Raw genomic sequence first — 22671 nt, 5'->3', positions numbered from 1 at the left:
TCTGCGACCGTGGCGCAGGGAGCAAGCCATGAATAGGCTTACAAAGTAGCAGATGCTAGCTTAAGTACCGAAAATTAACATTTGCATGAAAAGCAAAGAATCACTTCCCTGATTAGTTAGTTCCTGAAGGCGGTTGAGCGGAGGGTAGTTTGCTTCTCAATTTACATGTCGTCTACAGCCAAAGGCAGGGAATTGTTAATTGTTAAAAAGTCACACAAAGTGTACTTTGTTTAAAGGGAGGGTGAAGTAGAAAATCAAGTAATTTTTTATCGATTCTTCTACCAATTTTAAGACCAGTCTGCATAGTGAAACATTCAGGAAATACCAGCTCCGAATGATTTTAAAATTCAAATTAGGTTCAGATTTGAAGGATAATTTTAAACAAGGACTGCCGACCAATCGCGTAACGCCTTGCCTTTTTATTAACAAAATTCTCGTGGCACGCTCCATGTCTCGCGCCACGATTGTCACGTCGCGCGCCTAATTTTATCAAATCTCGTGATAAATTGCATTCAACACGGAACGTGCCACGAGAATTTTGTTAATAAAAAGGCAGAGCGTTACGCGATTGGCTTATTTAAAATTATCCTTAAAATCTGAACCTTCGGAAGTATTTCCTGAATGTTTCACTATGCAGGCTGGTTAGTTGAAGAATCGACAAAAAATCACTTGATTTTCCACTTCACCCACGTTGTTTTTAGCGATTCGACGCCTATTTGTTATGTTTATGAAATAAATAGCCCCCCAAATTAAGTGGCTTTTAATTTTTAATAATCGAAATGTTGACAAAAACTATACATGAATAAGAATGTTTACAAAACGCCATTGAACAATACCATTTGGATTTCATTTTTTTTTTTCAACTCGTATTTTTTTTTTTTGTAGATGCAATTCCTTTGTTTTTCAGTAATTCGCTAAATAAAATGGGAAATTTATTTAAGTTTTTAACCAATAACACCCGTGGCTCGGTCCTACCAACAAAGTTCATTGTTCTAAAATAATAATAATAAAAGAAATTATATATACCTTAAACGAATATATACGTACTTGACCATTAATGACGTGTCATGTACATTTATTATAATAGTGTAAAACATTTTGTTTCAAAGTGTCTTTTTTTTTAAATGCGAAATTGAGAATGAATTAATTTTTAGTCACAAAATTTAATTATTTTCTCAGTAATTACTTAAGTAATTAATTAACTAATTACTATCCTGTACATATCGCGTATAGTTAAATTGTCATGATAAAGTAGGTATATTCAAATTACTTTTAATTAAATAATCAACAAAAGTTTTAATTAAAACAAAAATAATAATAATAATAAAATAATTTAACCGAAAAAAAAAATGTCAAACGTTTGACTAAAATATTTTTTTTTTTTTTTGAGACCAGGGTTTATTTTTTTTGTATTTTAAAATTATGTAATACTAAAAAATGGGGGTGTTGTTTAATAGTTTTAAAAAACTGTATTAAAAAACATATACGCACTGTTAAAATTGTTTTAATATAATCATACGACACATTTTGGTTTGTTTTTTTCCTCCGTAAAAGTAGTTTTTCGCAAAAATTTTTAAAAATTAAACCAAAAGCACCATAGGAATTATAAATTAAATATCCCATTATTGACCTGAATTTTTACTTATTTTCACTTAAAAAGCAGTTAAAGTTAATTGTTTTATGAGAGATTTTACACATTAAATAATTTCATTTTTTTTCAGCGTTGCATAAGTGATGGACAAAGAACGTTTTTTTTTTTATAATTTTGAAATTTGATCACCAGTTTTAACAGGGTTTACGTAGATTAATCTTTGAAGGGATGGAATTTACTAAAACTAGCCCAAAATTGGGTCGTTAATCACGGTAAATCCCTTAATACCAATTTTAAAAACTGCAAAGGTCAATAAGTGTCGTCAAAATATTGGTTTTTCATATTAATTGAGATTAATTTCATAATAATTTACTCATAATCCAAAAAAGATATAATTAAATGTTCCTTCGCATTCGCATTTAATTATTTTATATTAAGAGTTAATTTTGATGAAATTAAGTTCATTTTGAAGGGATTATAATATACCTCATTTCGAGGTAACCATATTAGACCAAGGATGATGGGGGAAGGATACGTAATCTATGAGAAATTGGCTCGCTATCTGTGGAACGGCACAGGTATGTTGTGACGCTAGAAAATGTGGGACGGACGGTCTTCCTGAATCCTGATTCGTCTGTAGTAGACCACCCGCCATTTTTCCCGAGTATTCCTCCCCCAATTTCTAGCGTCCTACCAGACCTAAGTAGTTCCACAGTTAGTGACGTGCCGACGGCTCGCTATACTGTGGAACTGCTCAGGTATGTTGTGACGCTAGAAAATTGGGGACGGACGGTCTTCCTGAATCCTGATTCGTCTGAAGTAGATCACCCGCCATTTTTCCGAGTATTCCTCCCCAATTTCTAGCTTCCCACCAGACCTAAGTCGTTCCACAGTTAGTGACGTGCCGACGGCTCGCTATCTGTGGAACGGCTCGGGTATGTTGTGACTCTAGAAAATTGGGGACGGACGGTCTTCCTGAATCCTCGTTCGTCTGAAGTAGACCACCCGCCATTTTTTCCGAGTATTCCTCCCCCAATTTCTAGCGTCCCACCAGACCTAAGTCGTTCCACAGTTAGTGACGTGCCGACGGCTCGCTATCTGTGGAACGGCTCAGGTATGTTGTGACGCTACAAAATTGGGGACGGACGGTCTTCCTGAATCCTGATTCGTCTGACGTAGACCACCCGCCATTTTCCCGAGTATTCCTCCCCCATTTTCTAGCGTCCCACCAGACCCAAGTCGTTCCACAGTTAGTGACGTGCCGATGGCTCGCTATCTGTGGAACGACTCGGGTATGTTGTGACTCTAGAAAATTGGGGACGGACGGTCTTCCTGAATCCTCGTTCGTCTGAAGTAGACCACCCGCCATTTTTCCCGAGTATTCCTCCCCCATTTTCTAGCGTCCCACCAGACCTAAGTCGTTCCACAGTTAGTGACGTGCCGATTTCCCTCTGATTACGAACCCCCCCCCCCAAAAAAAATCCTTGATTCGACAACACTCATTTAAATTAAATCAAACACCCATTAAACGTTAAGAAATTACTATTATAAAAGGGAGCGTAAAAAGGATTGTAGTAACTATAGAAAACTTCAATTAGATTTAAAAATAACACTGAAATTTAATTTATGGTTACTGTAGAGTTATTTACTTAAATTAATTAAGCTATAAGGTTTTATTTCGTTCCTATTATTTTATCTTCAGTTCCAACTTGTTTTTTATTTTGTTTTTAACTTTCATATATTATTTTTCAAATTCCAACTGTAAACAGCGATTTTCAAGTTTTTTATTTAGTTTCGTTTGAAAGAAAACGAATTTAAAGATTATAAAATACAATATGGGACATTGGGGGTATGTTTGTTTGTTTATTTATTTTGGGGGATTCATTTTCAAATTCACTTCTTCTATTAGCTGCCACAGGCTAATAAATAACCACCCAAGTAGTATTACGTAGTAAATTCTGTCTAAACTTCTTGGAAGAACACTTAAATTAAAAAAAAAAAACCTTTTCTTTAATTTCCTCTCTCGTTTATTTGTACAACCATTTAAAAGAGAAATTAAATTTCATTTAGTCAATTAATCTCCCGATCATTACTCCTACATTATATGTATAAATGGCGGCCAAACAGCTAATTTAAAAATTAAAAATATACGTAAAAAAAGGCTTAGTAGAAACGTGACGGCCCAAAATACATTTTTTTTCCCCCCAAATGTTCGTTTCGTTCAGTCATTGAAACTGCCTCTGGATTTAATAAAAAAAATTGGCACATTTGTTTTTTTTTTGTCGCGGTTTATAGTTTTATCTCTTTTAAAGACAAGTCTCATAAAAACTCATATTTAGGTAGGAAAATACTCCTTAGATTTCAAAACGGTAAATATCGAAAAAGTCGAAGAACAATTAACACTGTTGTTGGATAATCAAGGATGATTCTGCTAACTGTGGAACGGCTTGGGTATGATGGCACGCTAGAAAATGGGGGAGAAATAGACGGAAAAATGGCGGACGGACGGTCATCCTTGTTCGTCTGACGTATACCGCCCGCCATTTTTCCCGAGTATTCCTCCCCCATTTATAGCGTCCCACCGTACCTAAGTCGTTCCACAGTAAGCGTGCCGATTTCCCTCAGATTACGCATCCTTCCCCTAACTGTGGAACGGCTCAGGTCACGAGGAACGCTAGAAAATAGGGGAGGAATAAACGGAAAAATGGCGGACGGTCATCCTGATTCGTCAGACGTAGACCGCCCGCCATTTTTCCGAGTATTCCTCCCCCATTTATAGCGTCCCACCTGACCTAAGTCGTTCCACAGTAAGAATACACGCAAAAATGGCGGACGGTCATCCTCGTTCGTCTGACGTAGACCACTCGCCATTTTTCCGAGTATTCCTCCCCCATTTCTAGCGTCCCACCGTACCCAAGTCGTTCCACAGTAAGCGTGGCAATTTCCCTCAGATTACACATCCTCCATGGCCCATCATCCTTGGGATAATAAGGTTCCGGATGTTCATTAAACTCCAAACTGTTACGCAACAAAAGTATAATGAACACGTGGGAAAGTTAACATTTTGGTTACAAACTGACGAGCGTTATTATCCAACATCAATGTAGAACATTTTTAAAACTTTCTCTGTATTATCTTTGACAAGATTGACGTACGCTATTCTTTTCCATTGAGATCATAATCGTTAAAAAAAAACATCTTTTAAAACCCAAAATGCGAAATTTCGTGAGACGTATCTTTCACCATTAGAAAGATTAACGGGGGAGACGTAGTTATGAAAATTTTCAGTAAAAATAACAAAAAAACCTGTTAAATTCTACAAATTTGTGCCTTAAGAGATCGGATAATTCATAATCATAACGGCGGTCAATGTTTAGCTCATGTTTTAATTAATTACGACTACCTGTAGTACTTATGTAAATACTTGAAAACGTAATAACTTTAGTTTTTAGATATTTATGAATTTCTAAAAGATTTTTTTTTTGTTGTTGTCGCAATTTTTATATATAAGTAATAAACGGTTTTGTATTCAGTTTGGTTGGTTTTTTATATCAATTCTTCATTTTTTTTATATATATATATGTATAATATTGGTACGAAATAAAACGCATACCCAAAAAAATTAAAAATTGTTCTTTCATATATAATAGTTCGTTTTTTGTCCCCAGGAGGTGAAACAGAAAAGTGGGAAAAAAACCCACCAATAATTTGTTTTACGCATTTAGTTCACACACGTATGTACGTACTTACTTTTTCTTAAATATACAATCATCCTAAAATGGTAAATGCGCCGGCCCTTTTTTCTTCAATAATAATAGTAATAATAATAATAATAATAATGATAAAGGCAGGCTAGAAATTTGTTTGTTTTTTGTTTTTGGGGGGAAAAGGGATGTTTGTTTCTTAGTTTGTTTGTTTGTTGTGTGTTTTTTTGGTCATTGTGAAAATACAAATGTAGCGGAGCGGGTATTGGCAATTTTTTTTTTCTTTTTTCTTTTTTTAAATATATGGTTTTTTTTTCTTTTATAATTTGATTTGTGACTGACACGCACTGATGCACATCTTTATTTTTTTGGAAATTTATATATTTTTTCTCTTTGTATTTACGAGAACGCGCGCGCGCCACTAAAAAACAAACGCGAACATCTTCATACCCAGGAATCTCCGGCAGCCGCGCTAGCTTCGTGATCTAAAAGCATGGCCTGGGAAGACATTTCCGATGGGTGATGTCGGTTCTTTTTCTTTTCACCCCGATTGACTTGAGCATAGACAGGTTCCAGAGGCAAATGAACCCCTCCACTCCCCATTCCGCTAGTCTGATGTAACGGGTTTTTTTTTTAAATATTAAAATATAAATGTCAGCGTTATTCCTGATCAGCGCCACCTACCCATAGCGGCGACTTTGAGAACTACTGTAATCGGCAAGCCAATTAGATGTCACTAAAATCTGGTGACGTCACTGACGGGCAGGCACTCTCGGGGTCTTATCAAAATGACGTCACCAGATTTTAGCGACATCATCTGGTTGGATTGACGATTACAGTAGTTCTCAAAGTCGCCGCTACGGGTAGGTGGCGCTGATCAGGAATAAGGCTAATTGGGATTTTAAAAAATATTGAATAAATTTAAAACGAAACGGTTATATAATTAAAATAATCAAGGGTATATAAACATTCGCAAAATTAAATTAAATTAATTTAAGGAAAATCATCCCACAAACTACCATTTTAAACTCTCCAAAATTGTTGTTCATGGGACAAAAGTTGATACATTTTATTTTTTTAATTTTAGGGATATACCATATGTTATGTAGGGACGGGGCCTAAATCAAACTTATCTTCCATCAAAATAGAGCTCAACTGCACATGCGCAAATTTCGTAGCATTATCAGTGCATGAGCACTTCCATTGAATCTACACGTCCTGTCGTGCCACGCGTACAGTCACGTTACATTGCACTATCTCTTCCCCAGAAAATAGTAGCACTACTACTTAAAAATATAATTGTTGACACGCGCCTACATAACGCATTTTACGTCCCTTTGAAAGGACCGGTCATCTATGACGCGGTCCTGGATAACGCATTGTAAGTCCCTTTGAACGGACCGGTCATCTATGACGCGGTCCTGGATAACGCATTGTAAGTCCCTTTAAAGGGACCGGTCATCTATGACGCGCTCCTACACAACGCACTGTACATCCCTTAAAAAGGACCGGTCATCTTTGACGCGCCCTTACATAACGTATTGCACGTCCCTTAAAGACCGGTCATCTTTGACGCGCCCTTACATAACGCATTGTACATCCCTTTAAAGGGACCGGTCCTCTATGACACGCCCCTACAAAACGCATTGTACGTCACTTTAAAAGGACTACTGTTCATCTTTGACGTGCCCCTACATAATGCACTGTACATCCCTTTAAAGGGACCAGTCATCTTTTCTATCTTGTGACATATTGTGTAATTACTGAAAGCTTTATACCACTTTTGATATAATTATCAGCTAGGTTTCGTCACCTCAACCACCCCAACAAAAATACAAATTAAACTTCGGGCCCATCAAGCTGCCGATTGCAAGGGCCGTTGACTCAAGTCAAAGATATGTTGTGCCCTAGTCTATAGTCAACTTTTATCCCATTTATTTAATCATCACAACACTAACTACCAAGTATCACAACACAATAAGAATAAAGTCCAATCAAAGTACAAAAATTACCGAAAAACAAACAACACTATAATATACACACTGACAAAAACCAGAAGAAAAAGCCAAGCATAATGAGAATGAGAAAAAAAAGGAGATATAGATTTTTACGAACCCACCCTTTCGATCGGTTTTAATAGAGTTTTTTGGTTAATTCCGATGAGAACTAATGAAGAAGAGATGTGCAGGGGGGATAAAGGTATGAAGAAGATATTGTTTTTTTACGGGTTTTTGTAACGATGGTTGGTTTTTTTATGTCAAAATGGGTGGGGTGTTTTTTTTTTTGGGATAAAATTTATAATACTTTGAACAATTTATATTTACAATTTGGTACAAAAAAAAGGATGAATTAATTAATTAATTAATTAAAGTGGGATGGATTACGGAAAAACGAATAATTAGAGACAAAGGGTTCGAAGGAAAAAAATTGCTTCAAAGTCTCGTTAATTAGTTACTAATTGAAAATATTAGGGAAGTAAAAAGAAAGAAAACGAAGTATTTTTTGTTAGAAAGCCAGGATAAAGGGGGGGGGCGGGTTATTTATTTATTTTTTTTTCTAGTTGCCGTGATGTGATCTTCGCTAAAAGCCGTGTGGTGGAGGTGGCTACGGAATCGTTTATTTGTAAAGTAAAAAGAAACAAAGAGAAATAGAAAAAGAAAAAAGAAAAAAAGAGAAAGGCAGATGTGAATGAGCTTTTTGTAGGAGGTTAGTAGTGAAAAAGCTATGCTAGCGTTTCTCCATTTTTGTTACCGACTTATGAGAGCCCTACAGTTATGTTATTGAGCGTCAAAAGCTTCGTTATTTTTTTAATTTTTTCTAATATTTCAAAGTTTCTATCTATTCTAACTACGACGATCTATAGCTATTTTGATGCTTAATTTAATGAAGAAGCTACGAAAAATTATAACATTCTTTAATACTTACAGGTCCAGGAGGAAAAATAGGCACGCCACCTATGGGAGGTCTGTGTAAAGGTTGAGTAGATTGAAGAATCTCGTGACCTCCCATATCGCTTAAAGGCATTTCATCCGCATTCTTTCGGAGAAAAGATTGAAAAAAAAGAACACAATATGGATTAGGAAAGTTCTTGAAAAGCCAATGGCCCTCGGAAACCCGCGGCCCCCGCTAACGCAGGGTTCATACAACTTTTAGAAAACAAAAGTTGAAATTTCCCTGAGATTTCCAGGTTTTTCCCCCCACATACTTCCCTAAATTTTCCAGAGTTAGTGTAATGCTATTCCTATGGAGGGGGGTATGTTCACGAACATTTTGCTTAATTACTCGGCCCCTGTTTGTCGTAGCCCTAAGTTTTTAGTATGGTTAGATGGGGGATAAAGAGGACTATAACGTACTCAAAGGACATCCCCGTATCTCTAATAGAACCAGAGTTATGAACCTCCAAAGTATAGCGTAATGTTAATCCTATGGAGGGGATGTTTATGAACATTTTGCATAATTACTCGGCCCCTGTTTGTCGTAGCCGTACGTTTTTAGTATGGTTAGATGGGGGACAAATTGGACTATAACGTACTCGAAGGACATTCCCGTATCTCTAGTAGAACCAGAGTTATGAGCCTCCAAAGTATAGTGTAATGTTAATCCTATGAAGGGTTTGTTCACGAACATTTTGCTTAATTACTCGGCCCCTGTTTGTCATAGCCCTAAGTTTTTAGTATGGTTGGATGGGGGACAAATTGGACTATAACGTACTCAAAGGACATCCCCGTATCTCTAATATAACCAGAGTTATGAGCCCCCAAAGTATAGTGTAATGTTAATCCTATGGAGGGTATGTTCACGAACATTTTGCTTAATTACTCGGCCCCTGTTTGTCATAGCCCTAAGTTTTTAGTATGGTTGGATGGGGGACAAATTGGACTATAACGTACTCAAAGGACATCCCCGTATCTCTAATATAACCAGAGTTATGAGCCCCCAAAGTATAGTGTAATGTTAATCCTATGGAGGGTATGTTCACGAACATTTTGCTTTGACGCAAATTTCGCTGATTTCCCTGAATTTTACTAAAAAAAAAAATCGAAATTTCCCTGAATTTTCCATGAGGTTTTTGTCAACTATTTATTTCCCTGATTTTTCCAGGTTTTCCCCGGTCTTCCAGGTTTGTATGAACCCTGCAACGGCCCTCGCAAACCCGCAGTCCCCCATAAAGTGTCTAAAGATTGTGTGTTAATCAACCTTACCTGCCCATAGTAACCGGGTCCCATAGGGCCTCCTCCCATATGTTGATGATGCTGGTTTGACATATCATGATGCTGTCCCAGAGAATTGTTTTGATCCCTCGTTCCTCCTCTTGGAAGTGTCCTATCTTCGTATTTTGTGCCACCTTGAGTACTGATAGGCCTATTTAGAGTGTTATTGGCGCTGGAAGCCGGTGAGGAGGAGGAGGAATTAGCTCCTCCTGCTCCTTTGCCCCCCGCGTAGTTGGCCGCGTTTCTATTGGCGCTCATCATGGAACGACTGACAAAATGTGACTCCTTCCAGCCGGCTTTCTTGTAAACGTCCCTTAGCTCTTGATGTTGCCACATGTTATAAAGCAACTGAAACGTAAAAGGCAATTGCAATTGTTGATCACGTTCTTCTAGTCAATATACGCTTGCTTTTCAGCGTTAATTAACGCACTTGTGATGCAAATTTCACAACTCTAGGCGAATATCTGCCTCTTTGTTTCATCAAGTAAGTCAGTCTTTGAACGCCTCGAGCTTCCAACAAGGAATGAGCAAAATCGCAGTTTTTAACAATCACTTCATTAAGAGTTGCTAAAACAGCGGCGATCGTGTCGTCAGAAGTTCCAGCGTCATGTTGAGGGTCACCATTAGGTAGCTTCTTCACCAAATCGTCCATGGCGTGCTTACCTAAGATAAAATCAATCATTAAAGGGAGGGTGAAGTTTCTATAGAAAATCAAGTGATTTTTTTATCGATTCTTCTACTAATTTTGAGACCAGTCTGCATAGTCTAATATTCAGGAAATACCAGCTCCGAATGATTTTAAAATTCAAATTAGGTTCAGATTTTAAGGATAATTTTAAATAAGCCCCTCCGACCAATCGTGTAACGCCCTGCCTTTTTGTTAACAAAATTCTCGTGGCACGCATGTTACGTGTTGAATGAAATTTATCACGAGATTTGATAAAATTAGACGCGCGACGTGACAATCGTGGCGCGAGACATGGAGCGTGCCACGAGAATTTTGTTAATAAAAAGGCAGGGCGTTACGCGATTGGTCGGAGGTCCTTATTTGAAATTATCCTTAAAATCTGAACCTAATTTGAATTTTAAAATCATTCGGAGACTGTATTTCCTGAATGTTTCACTAACTATGCAGACTGGTCTTAAAATTAGTAGAAGAATCGATAAAAAATCACTTGATTTTCTACTTCACCCAGCTCCCTTTAAACTTCAAGGGGGGCACAACGAATCGTCGGTTTTAGGGATTATTGCAAATTGAAATTACCAATAAGCTCTTTATTCCGGTGATCCATGGCTAAATTCCTTAAAGCAGTTGCGACAGCGCAAACTACCCTATCAACTTCCATTCGGAGTAACTCCACGAGTATAGGCAATCCCTTTTCCTTTCGAACAGCGGCTCTTACATCCACACTTGGTTGCCAATAACAAGCTGCCAAATTCTGAATAGCTCCAGCCGCCGCTTCTAAAGTTTCGGGGTTGGAACATTCCGAAAGGAGAGCCAAATACGGTTGAACAACTTCCGGTTGCCAAAGAAGTTCCATGCCTCTAGGAGGATCCGATCTTGGTCTTGAAGGGGTATTACTGGCACCACCCAAAGGCCCACCAGAAGCCCCAGCCCCTGAAGGCGAGGCTGGGCCCTCTTTTCTATTATTTTGTTTATCGCTTGATGACGCATTCTGTTGCATTTCTTTCTTCTTCTTGCTAGCTCCGAAACATCCTAAATTGTCACCAACAGCTGTTAAAAAGTACACATAATACCCGAAAGCGTTTTAAGATTTTTGCGGACACCACACAAGCTTTAAAGGGAGGGTGAAGAAGAAAATCAAGTGATTTTCTATCGATTCTCCTACTAATTACAAGACCAGTCTGCAAATAGTGAAACATTCAGGAAATACCAGCTCCGAATGATTTTAAAATTCAAATTAGGTTCAGATTTTAAGGATAATTTTAAAGAAGCCCCTCCGACCAATCGCGTAACGCCCTGCCTTTTTATTAACAAAATTCTAGTGGCACGTTTCATGTCTCGCGCCACGATTATCACGTTGCGCGCCTAATTTTATCAAATCTCGTGATAAATTTCATTCGACACGGAGCATGCGTGCCACGAGAATTTTGTTAACAAAAAGGCATAGCGTTACGCGATTGGTCGGAGGGGTTTCTTTAAAATAATCCTTAAAATCTGAACCTAATTTGAAATAATTTTAAAATCATTCGGAGCCGGTATTTCCTGAATGTTTCACTATTTGCAGACTGGTCTTATAATTAGTAGAAGAATCGATAAAAAAAATCACTTGATTTTCTACTTCACCCTCCCTTTAAACATTCCTAACCTTTCAAGCCAGCCACTGCCCTTGACTGTGGACTCGTCGCGGTGGAAGAAGGTGGAGCGTGTCTGTCATAATCAGGGTCTTCCACTTCTTGGCACCTATACGAAAGATTTCTCAGGATACAAATACAATTTTCGACGCTCTTGTTGTCCATATCATTCTTTCCAATGGCGGCTCTGACTAAATGTAACAAAGCGTCCACCAATCCTTCGCACTCCCTCAGTTTTCTTCTCGCGTATTCACCGGCCGAACTAACATTACGTAATACTCCGCTAGCATTTCGAAATACGGTAGACCAATATATTTCTTGGCCTTTCATAGCACCAGATACTTGATGAACGTCATTAGGGTCCCTGTGTCGATCCCAGCCAGATTGCGGGATTATTATGTGGTTAACTAAGACACTAAGCGCATCGTCGATTATCGTTCTTTTTAAGTCCTAAGACAAATAAGACAAAATGGTAGCGGGTCAATAATGATGACTTAAAGGGAGGGTGAAGTAGAAAATCAAGTGATTTTTTTACTGTCGATTCTTCTACTAATTATTAGACCAGTCTGCAAATAGTGAAACATTCAGGAAATACTCCCGAATGATTTTAAAATTCAAATTAGGTTCAGATTTTAAGAATAATTTTAAACAAGGACTTCCGACCAATCGCGTAACACCCTGCCTTTTTGTTAACAAAATTCTCGTGGCACGTTCCATGTTGAATGAAATTTATCACGAGATTTGATAAAATTAGCCGGGCGACGTGACAATCGTGGCGCGAGACATGGAGCGTGCCACGAGAATTTTGTTAACAAAAAGGCAGGGCGTTACGCGATTGGTCGGCAGTCCTTGTTTAAAATTATCCTTAAAATCTGAACCAAATTTGAATTTTAAAATCATTCGGAGCTGGTATTTTCTGAATGTTTGACTATGCAGACTGGTCTTAAAATTAGTAGAAGAATCGATAAAAAATCACTTGATTTTCCACTTCACCCTCCCTTAAAAGACTTTACAAAGGGACTAACTAAGCATGCGCAACGTACTTCGCACGATGATAAATTCCATAGAATTCCCGTGACTAACTCTCGAATTTCATTATCAGGTGTTTTTCTCAGTAGCCTCACTAACGTAGGGATGCCTCCAGCACTTCTAAAAGCTCGCTGAAATGAGGGTGTAAGATGTCGAATTCATTAAGTTTCACCAAAAACGGATTTATGGGATAAGAACGTCGGATCATAGCTTTAGCCTCTAGTACCATCCTCGCATACTTTATTGAGAAACTTCGTCTGCTTATATTTTGACTCCACCCACAAATTCGATCTCTAGAAGTAGCTATATACAGAATTTGTGGGTGGAGTCAAAATATAAGCAGACGAAGTTTCTCAATAAAGTATGCGAGGATGGGGAGTGAATTCGCTAACTCCGACGTTCTTATCCCATAAATCCGTTTTTGGTTTCACCACAGTTAGTAGCGGACATTCTACAATTACTTTGTTTTCATCGTTCTGCCTTCCATACGAAAGATTCCTCAAAGCCCCGCAAGCGTTTCTTTGAATTTCAGGAATTTCTTGATTAACTAGTTCTATAAGTGGAGGAATTCCTCCTAGAGCGCGTGTCTTTTGTTTCATGATGTCATCCATGAAACAAAGATGCTGCAAATAAGCAGCGGCATTTGCCCTAACTACATTATTAGGGTGACCCAAAAATTCTATGACTTCGTGGAGATCAGGATCTCGCCACCTTACATCTAAACAACGTGTTTAATTCGTTAACGTGAATTTAATATTTATCTACAAAAGATGCAGGGTTCATACAACTTTTGGAAAACCTATTTCCCTGATATTTCCAGGTTTTTCCCCCATATACTTCCCTGAATTTTCCAGGTTTTTCCCGTTAACGGAGGAGGGGGGGGGGCAAATAGGGCTATAACGTACTCAAAGGACATCCCCGTATCTCTAGTAGAACCAGAGTTACGAGCCTCCAAAGTATAGTGTAATGTTAATCCTATGGAGGGGATGTTTATGAACATTTTCCTTAATTACTCGACCCGTTTGTCGTAGCCGTACGTTTTTAGTATGGTTAGATGGGGGATAAATTGGAATATAACATACTCAAAGGACATCCCCGGATCTCTAATATAACCAGATATATGAGCCTCCAAAGTATAGCGTAATGTTAATCCTATGCAGGGGATGTTTATGAACATTTTCCTTAATTACTCGGCCCCTGTTTGTCATAGCCGTAAGGTTTTAGTATGGTTGGATGGGGGATAAATTGGACTATAACATACTCAAAGGACATCCCCGTATCTCTAGTAGAACCAGAGTTATGAGCCTCCAAAGTATAGTGTAATGTTAATCCTATGGAGGGGATGTTTATCTACATTTTTTCTTAATTACTTGGCCACTGTTTGACGCAAATTTCCCTGATTTCCCTGAATTTTACTAAAAAAAAATCGAAATTTCCCTGAATTTTCCATGAGGTTTTGGTCAACTATTTATTTCCCTGATTTTTCCAGGTTTTCCCGGTTTTCCAGGTTTGTATGAACCCTGAGATGCTATTGCTTACCTCTGTTTTCCCCTTCTCCCATGTGATCAAAGTCTAAGGGATGAGGGGAGTGTCGTGGCTGCGTGTTTAGAGGATGTTGAAGAAGCTGCGAAGGAATCGAAGCTTCTTCGGGTGGAAGTAAACTGGAATTGTCGTTATATACTGTAGGAGGCGATCCTGGATGTTGAGCAGTGCCATAAGTAACGTTGGGTCTGGAATTTGCTTGCTGATTTTGGGGATGATCATCATAGCTTGGACGGCGATCGAGGTATCCTTGCGGAGGAGCTACTTCAAAAGGGGAATATGTCGGTAGACCAGTCGAGGTTGGCGGGGTCATTTGGGGACCAGTGGTGTAACCGTAAGGTGCTAATGAATGAAGGAAGGCAGTTAAGACCGCTTTGTCTCTCGTTCTTCGCTCTGTCAAATAGAAAAACTTACAAAACATATCACCAGGAGCTGGAGAAGGGCTTGGGTGGTATAGAGAGCTTCTATGAAGACTTCCTGATCCCATTGGAGGTACCAGATCATCATAGCCTTGCGTCGGTGGCATTCCTAAATTATCCACATTCCTAGGAGCTTGAGGTACAGCTCTCCTAGGTGGTGGTGATTCGGAAGTACCGGATGGCGGTGAAGGTGGCTGCGTTGGATAGTCTTGGTAGTCTCGGTAATCACCAGGATATTTAGGATGATGAGGTGGAGCTCCACCAGGGTGAGGACTATAATAATCGTAACTCCTTGGACTTCCAATGTTAGGACCAGCTGGCGAAGGGGTTGAACCGTAATGAGACGAACTATAGTCTCCCGGGCCATAAGCGTGCGCTGGTACTTGTCCTCCTGGACTAGGAGGTCGACCTAAGTCACGAACACAAACTTCTAGAACTTAACAGTTCACGATGGAGGTGGGAAAACAATAATACCAGAGTCATAAGTGCCGTAATCGAGTCCTCCTGAACCAGTGTAAGGATAAGTTCCATAATCACCACCGGGTACAGCCGGACCACCGCCCACGCTTCCATAAATAGAGCCAGGAGGCGGATAATCTATGGGCAAGCCATCGGGCCCAATGTGCCGGACTTCCCTGGTAGTGATTACTTTCGTGACTGTTTTAACTTGCTGCGTCTTTGTTTGAGCCGTACTGCGGCTGATAAGCTGAGCGTTTTCAGACATTCCTCCCCCTACTGACAACTGGGATGAGCTTGGCGAAATATCCGCTCCACCACCGCCTAAACTGCCTTCGTCAATATTGTTATGACCATTCGTGGTGGTTAACATCTGGTAGCTAACACTGTAGGATTCTTGAGGAGCCACATCTTGGCTTTGGCTAAAGAATTAAAAATAACCATGCAGATTTTGAATGGGAGTAAAGAGAAACTGCTCAGATTGTACTGGTGAAAAATTGTCAAGCCACAGTTACTATATGGTTACACCAACGTCAAATTTAAATTTTTCACACTCAAACATAGCCAACACTTCATGCGCTCGAAGAAGGGTACCTTGATTCACCCTTAACAGTATTAACAGACAGAAACTGGGAAGTCTGAAAAAAATCCTCGATCCGCCTAAAGAAACTGTAAGGACATGTTGTGGATCTGTTTATAAAACAATGCAATTTCCTCAAATAAAGCAAGACCCTTAACTGTTCATCTTGCTATCTACACTTAATAATAGACCACTTCGACGTAACGAAGAGGGAAAGATCGAGGTGTAAAACTTTGCCTTCCATCCCGCTTTTAAGCGCCTGCGCTGTAGGCCTAGGGGATCATAAGAATGCGTAGAGACGCCATGTACCGAGTGTTGCCTACCCTCTTTTTTACATTGAAAGGGTCTATAGGGCCACTAAGTCAATCGTTATTTTACTAGATATCCCGGGCCTAGTTGTTACTGTTATCATTTGCATTGCTTTTTTCACGACGGGATGCAATCGTCCAGGGTAAACTCGGATCAGCGGGTCCCTTTAAGACAGCACTTACATTAAACAAAGACAAAAAGTCACAAAACATTTAGGCTTTGTCTTAAGTCGAGCATGTCAACTGGTTGGTGCTGAAAATTAGATGAGAGGAAAAAAACATGGTTTATGGGTTTTATGATTGATGAATAACGTAGAACCAAAAGTATATAGATATAAAAACAAAAAGTACACTTCATCAACAAGTCCCTGCCTTTGGCTGTAGACATGTAAACTCCGATGCAAACTACCCTCCGCTCAACAACCTACTGGATCTAACCAAGAAGTGATATCTAGTTTATTAGGGAGAAGGTATAAGATGCCTAAATTTTTGCGCGCCATAGTCCCAGTCCCCCTTTCAAAATACAAGGGGGGACGTAAAAGAAGGCCGCGCTATTTCGCAGCCTCACCTCAGTCGGAGAATACGTAATTTTCGTCATTCGCGTCGCGCTGACGTGAGTTTTCAAGAACCAATGAGATGTTGGTTGTAATTTAGAGGCGGGGATTAACTCCGGACCTACGTTTTTACTGGAGATAAAGCTGGAAATGTGGCGGATTTATACCTTTCCCCTAATAAACTAGATATCACTTCTTGATCTAACCAATCAAGAAAGAGCTTTTTGACGCTATAGGAATTATAGAAAGTAGTACGTGATGCTGGCGATCAAAACTTTAATTTTTAGTAATAGTGCTAGCGCCTGCTACTTTATAAGCCTATTCGCAGCTTGCACCCTGTGCCACGGTCGGGAAGGTACTCATACACAGAAGGGGGGGTCGACACTACTCTGGGTCGGGATAAAGGAGGCTGGGCTTCTCATATTACACGTCGCCTGCAAGTTTCAACAAAGTGTACTTTTTGTTTTTATATCTAACAACTTTTGGTAGCACTAACATCCGCAGTTCATTTCTGTGAAAGAATTTTTCCAAAAGCCAAAAATCACAACAAAACACTCGACAAAACTAAGCATTAATGTAAGTTATTATGATAGGCTGATCAAATGCTGGGACTTGAAAGAGAAATTATTTAAAATAGATTTACAGTGATGGAAATGTATCAGGCAAATGTAATTGAACACGCAACTTTTCAAGATGGTATTGAATTTCAAAAAAAAAAAAAAAAATTCACAAAAACAATGAGCGCAAAAAGAGGTGGGTAGATTCTTTCTTGGCCAATAATTTTTCCCACCAACTTTAAAAGAGTTTCTTTTTTTTTTTTTATGCGAGTGCGTACGTGTGGCCAGTTACGGAATTGTTGGAACTTACATGTAGTGTCGAATATCGGTTCCTTGATCAGGGTAATACAGTCTAAATGAAAGTAAATGAGAGATGATGAAATATGATATATACCAATGTTCCTGACTTCCTACGCACAAAAATGAACGGTTGTAAAAAGTATTTTGACATCGGAATTGAAAAACAATCAGGGGTAATTTGTTAAAATGGATTGATTGACGATGTTTAAGACACCCAATCCAAAAAAAAAATTTTAACACTTCCATATAACGTTAAATCTATATTGTTTTGTACTTTCTCCCCAACTGGATAAATGTATTTAAAGTTTAGTAAAATACTAGTGAAAAGAATTATAGTTTAACCATCTAAACTAACATTTTGGCAACAGTGGCAAGGAATATAAAGGTTTTAGAACGGGTTAATACATTTTATTGCCAACCACAACATTTTAGTTTGAAGAATTTTAAAGGAAAAGTCAAGGTAACGTAACATTATACCTTAAAAGAGCGGCCTTTTTCTTTTATATATAAGAAATAAATGATCTCTTATTACAAAATAATTAGTTTGCATTTAATTAGTCTTAAAACGCGTGCTACTGCGCCATCCGCCATTGCTGTAGTGGCGTCTGCTAGCCTGAACCCTTACCTCTCTCAGCCTGCGAGAATTCAACCAATCACATAGGGGTAAGAGGTTCGGTTTAGCAGACGCCGCTAAACCCATGGCGGAATCACGTAGGGGTAAGAGGTTCGGTTTAGCAGACGCCACTAAACCAATGGCGGAATCACGTAGGGGTAAGAGGTTCGGTTTAGCAGACGCCACTAAACCAATGGCGGATGGCGCAGTAGTCCTTGATTATTTTTAAGACTAATTAAAAGCTAATTATTTTGCAATAAGAGATAATTTAATTATTTTTTATATATTTATAAAAAGGCCGTTCTTTTAAGGTATAATGTTATGTTACCAAACTTTTTCCTTTAAATCTAATTATTTATCATAATATTAGTCAAAACTACACTAAAAATAATTACTTTGGTTGAAGCTTTTGATTAATTTTAAAAAAATGCCATGCTAAGCTAGGATTATGTTAAAAAAAGCGTAAAAACTTAGCGAGAATGAGGCTAATGGGATGGAGTTACGTAATTATTCCATATTTTGTTACATTTCTATCATTATTTAGTTGACTCTGGAGGAAATGACGAGTGAATGACTAACCTTTGGACTTCTTCCAAACGCTCAATTCTAGTTCTTTCTTCTTCAACTGTCGATTCTGTTTTACGGTTGATGATGCTATTACACAGCGGCAGGCGGTTAGCGGAAAAGCCAGGCGGAAAGGAGGGTTAAAAAAGGGGGAAAGCAGCTCAGGATGGTACGTGGGGAAAATGAGTCAAAAATAGCTTTTCTTTTTTTCTTTATTTTTTTGGTAATGATTAATTAGCGGCTAAGCTAGCATTAAATTAATTTAGAGTTGGGATTATGTAAAAAAAACGCACATGCAAGATACAAAAAATGGGAGGGGAGGAATATACTACACTTTGTGACTAACTAGCGTTTAATTAATCAAATTAACATGGTGCGTGATTGATTGATTTAATTTTTTAATTGATTTGATTTTTAAGTGATGATTATGATAAAAAAAATATAAAAGGTTGAATATACTTAGCGCGTGAACCAATAACGGTGAAGTATAGAATTTAATAATATATGGACTTACAGATGATGGGTATCGGCCATACTGAGCGGATTTGACTTGGTTTTTCTTAAAATACTATCGACGCTTCTGCTGAGAGGCGAAATGTTGTAGAAATTAAAAAATTCTTCTTTTTCCAAAGACTTGCTCTTAAATTTTGATAAATTACCAAAACTTCCAAGCTCTTGAGTGCTCTTGTACTGAAAATATAATACGAGTAACTAATATAAATGTTTATCCTTAATTGTTATTGCGTAACAGCTAGATTTAACTACTGAATCATCAATTAAGTACTAATTAATTTAGAGAAATATTAGTAACAAGAATTATATGATCATAAAGATCGTAATCAATTTCACAGAACGAACTAAGAGACAAATGAATTTGTTTCTTTGTTTGATGACTTGTACAATTCTAACAAAAAAAAACTATGATAGCTTTCACCAAGAAGTGATATCTAGTTTATTAGGGAGAAGGTATAAGATGCATAAGTATTCGCGCGCCATAGTCCCAGTCCCCCTTTCAAAATACAAGGGGGGGACTTAAAAGGAGGCCCCGGGCTATTTCGCTACACTCTCCTCAGTCGGAAAATATGACTGTAATTTTCGTCATTCGCGTAGATTGCGCTGACGTGAGTTTTCAAGAACCAATGAGATGATTGCTGGTTGTAATTTAGAGGCGGCGGGGATTGACTCCGGACCTACTATACGTTTGGACTGGAGATAAAGCTGGAAATGTGGAGGCGAATTTAAACCTTCTCCCTAGTAAACTAGATATCGCTTCTTGCTTTCACTAAAGGGGCTATAGAAAATTCCTACCACTATCTTAGTTTAAAATTCAGTGCAGTGTTGTCAGACAGAGCAAAAAACCCTTAAGTGTAAACTACCGATAGTGTCTATAGATTACCCTGTTGTTCTACTGACCCCCCCCCCTTTCAAGATTCAAATGTTTCACCTCTATTTTATCTTCTTTTTTTTGTGGTCATTGCAAAGGAATACGCAAACCATTTATAAATGAAAAACAAGCAAACCTAAAACTATGGGGATTATGGATTTATTTCCAATACTCTTGACAATAAAACAAAATGTAAAAGGTTTCAATTCTCATTCTTATATTTTGCCATAACTAGTAATTTGTGTTTAAACTTTAACCCCAATGAATTTACCATTTTGATTATCACTTGCATGCCTGAAGCCAAGACAGGGTTTGTACGAAATTTTTACTTTGAAAATCCCTGACTTTTCCAGGTTATCCCTGACCAAATTTTGCCAATATCCCTGACCATTTTAAGGTGTTTACCAGAGCCCACTTCATAATTACACCTGTCTCGTATTTAGCATTGCTCGAAGCATGGTTTGATATACCAAACGAAATCCCTGACATATCCCCGACTCTTTAGGAAAAATTTTTAAATCCCTGACTTTTCCCCCTAATTTTCATATCCCTGACTTATCCAGGTTCCGTACGAACCCTGCAAGATGGCTGACTCTGATTTGGCCTACATAAACCATTTTCAAATTAAGGTGGGATATGAACAGTGGAGAAACTAGTCTCCACCCCCAAACATCTAATTATGTTCTTCATGGAAACTAGGGGCTGTTGGAACCGTTAGCTTCTACTATTCATCTACAGCATTGCAACGGAAACTGTCAAAGCGAACCCTAATGGTTTTCTCCATGATTACTTGGGGATAAGACAACAACCTAACCTCTATAGTTTTCATGGTGTACTATGTCATGTTCAAAGTGACGAGGGAGGGGGGAGTTTGACCAGTTTGTATTAGGTTACCTTCATATAGCCTCAAATTTTACCAACATTTTAACATTATAATTAAAATTTAACGAATAAAATTACTTTCACCATACTTACTTTTTCTAATTGATTATGAACGCACCTTCTCTCTATTTCCAAAGCTTTAGAAAGTTCTTCGAAATAAGCTTCCTAAGCAATTAAAAATTTGACAAAGATATAACGTTTATAAGAAAATTTACGCAATAAACCGTCGTAAAGCGTAACATTTAACGTACTTGTTCTTTAACAGATCGTAGAACAGAGATAGCTGTTGCATTAGCGAGATATAACTGAAATGTAGAGTAGCTTGAACGCCATTTATCATCAGAACAATATTCCGAAACCTTTCTAGTGCGAAATTCACCAGTTGGCATCTTTAGTTCACAGAACTCATTTTCCTAAGTTTTACGCTCCCGTGCACAACTGCACTGGAACACAGTCTAACTGTAACTGTAAGCGTTCCTATGCAGAATAAAAGATATAAACTGTGAGAATTACGTAATAAAAGTATACTTAAATGATTTTAAGAAGCCTAGTTCAAGTATAACGTAAATGAAATGGACTGTACTATCAAATATCTCCTCAACTACACAAAATTCATCAACATAAGTTTTACGCTCCCGTGCACAACTGCACTGGAACACAGTCTAACTGTAACTGTAAGCGTTCCTATGCATAATAAATAATATAAACTGTGAGAATTAACGTAATAAACGTAGACTTAATGATTTTAAGAAGCCAAGTTCAAGTATAACGTAAATGGACTACTGTCAAATATCTCAACTATACAAAATTCATCAACATGACTAGTTCAAGCAATATGGAAACGAAGGTAAAGGCCACGAAATAAACCACTGAATTTAATAATTAATAAATAGTTTGCTATTTATTAATCATACACGAAAATAAGATTAAGAAAACATGGCCTAGCCTTACGTTACGTTACTTCATGGAAGTTCATGCAGTAAAAACTGTATATGCTAGGGAGGCAGAGGCTTAGGAAAGGTCAAAAATTTCAACCTAAGCCTTGGCAAAATACGGAACTAATTTTAAGGCTAATCGAAATCGGCGGCATCGTCTTCTATTCCAGTTAAAAAACTTACCCATTCAATGCCATAAAAAATATCCGGGTAATTTGCAGTTTAAACACGATAAACGATAAATATTTTTGTAAAAGTTCTTATCAATCAATTATTTTTTCTAGCAGTTTCCACCATTTTCTCACAAAACGATTTTTTATCACAGTCCCGTAGATTCGAAAAATGCCAACAAATCGCCTTCTCCTCTCACTCCTCTGCCCCGAACTTTGATAGGAAGCGCGGCAACTTGGAAAGCCTCAATTTGGCCCAAGGGTCAAAATTTCAAGGGGGAGGGGAAGAGAGGCCGCGCCTGTTTCTCGCCCTTGTCAAAGGCTCGTGGCCTTTTTCCGGGGATTTGACCAGTCAACGTAATTTATTACCGGGACTCCCCATTGTATTTCAGACTTCATTAAAGTTTATTTGGCTTCTGTTTCAGACATAATAGACTGAAGTACGCGTGAAATTTGAATAATTGTGTCGTGTCACACGAGTTTTTAAAAATAATTTTAATTTATTAATTCCTTGTTTTACATGATAATAGTGATTAAGATAAAAACCTTAATAAAT

At 38.1% G+C, this 22671-nt stretch overlaps 1 protein-coding gene across 12 annotated transcripts; it reads right to left on the bottom strand.

Annotated features, from left to right (window-relative positions):
- Positions 1-749: 749 nt before the first annotated feature.
- p120ctn (adherens junction protein p120) lies at positions 750-22352 on the bottom strand. 12 transcript variants are annotated; one of them, XR_016376748.1, is made up of 18 exons: positions 22129-22352; positions 21262-21487; positions 21104-21175; positions 19259-19434; positions 18760-18834; positions 17578-17619; positions 15287-15690; positions 14808-15221; positions 14391-14735; positions 13313-13569; positions 12866-12982; positions 11837-12272; positions 10771-11241; positions 9937-10169; positions 9498-9854; positions 8221-8331; positions 5024-5907; positions 750-4990 (listed from the first exon to the last, which is right to left on the bottom strand). XR_016376748.1 is itself a non-coding variant. In XM_089859372.1 (17 exons), exons 2-17 carry the CDS (start codon positions 21397-21399, stop codon positions 5740-5742), a joined length of 3816 nt encoding a protein of 1271 aa, XP_089715498.1. In that variant the 5' UTR covers positions 21400-21487; positions 22129-22352; the 3' UTR covers positions 750-5739. The 12 variants fall into 12 exon arrangements, 11 of the variants coding, with proteins under 11 accessions (XP_089715498.1, XP_089715500.1, XP_089715501.1 ...); XM_089859372.1 differs by having other exon boundaries at positions 750-5907; XM_089859374.1 differs by having other exon boundaries at positions 750-5907; positions 10771-11223.
- Between the last annotated feature and the right edge of the window lie 319 nt (positions 22353-22671).

This window comes from Phalangium opilio, unplaced genomic scaffold (genome assembly GCF_054372755.1).
Source record: "Phalangium opilio isolate 3A_F unplaced genomic scaffold, DU_Popi_V2 ptg000329l_1, whole genome shotgun sequence".
NCBI classification, from domain to species: Eukaryota; Metazoa; Arthropoda; class Arachnida; order Opiliones; family Phalangiidae; genus Phalangium; species Phalangium opilio.
This window is presented reverse-complemented; position numbering and strand designations above follow the sequence as displayed.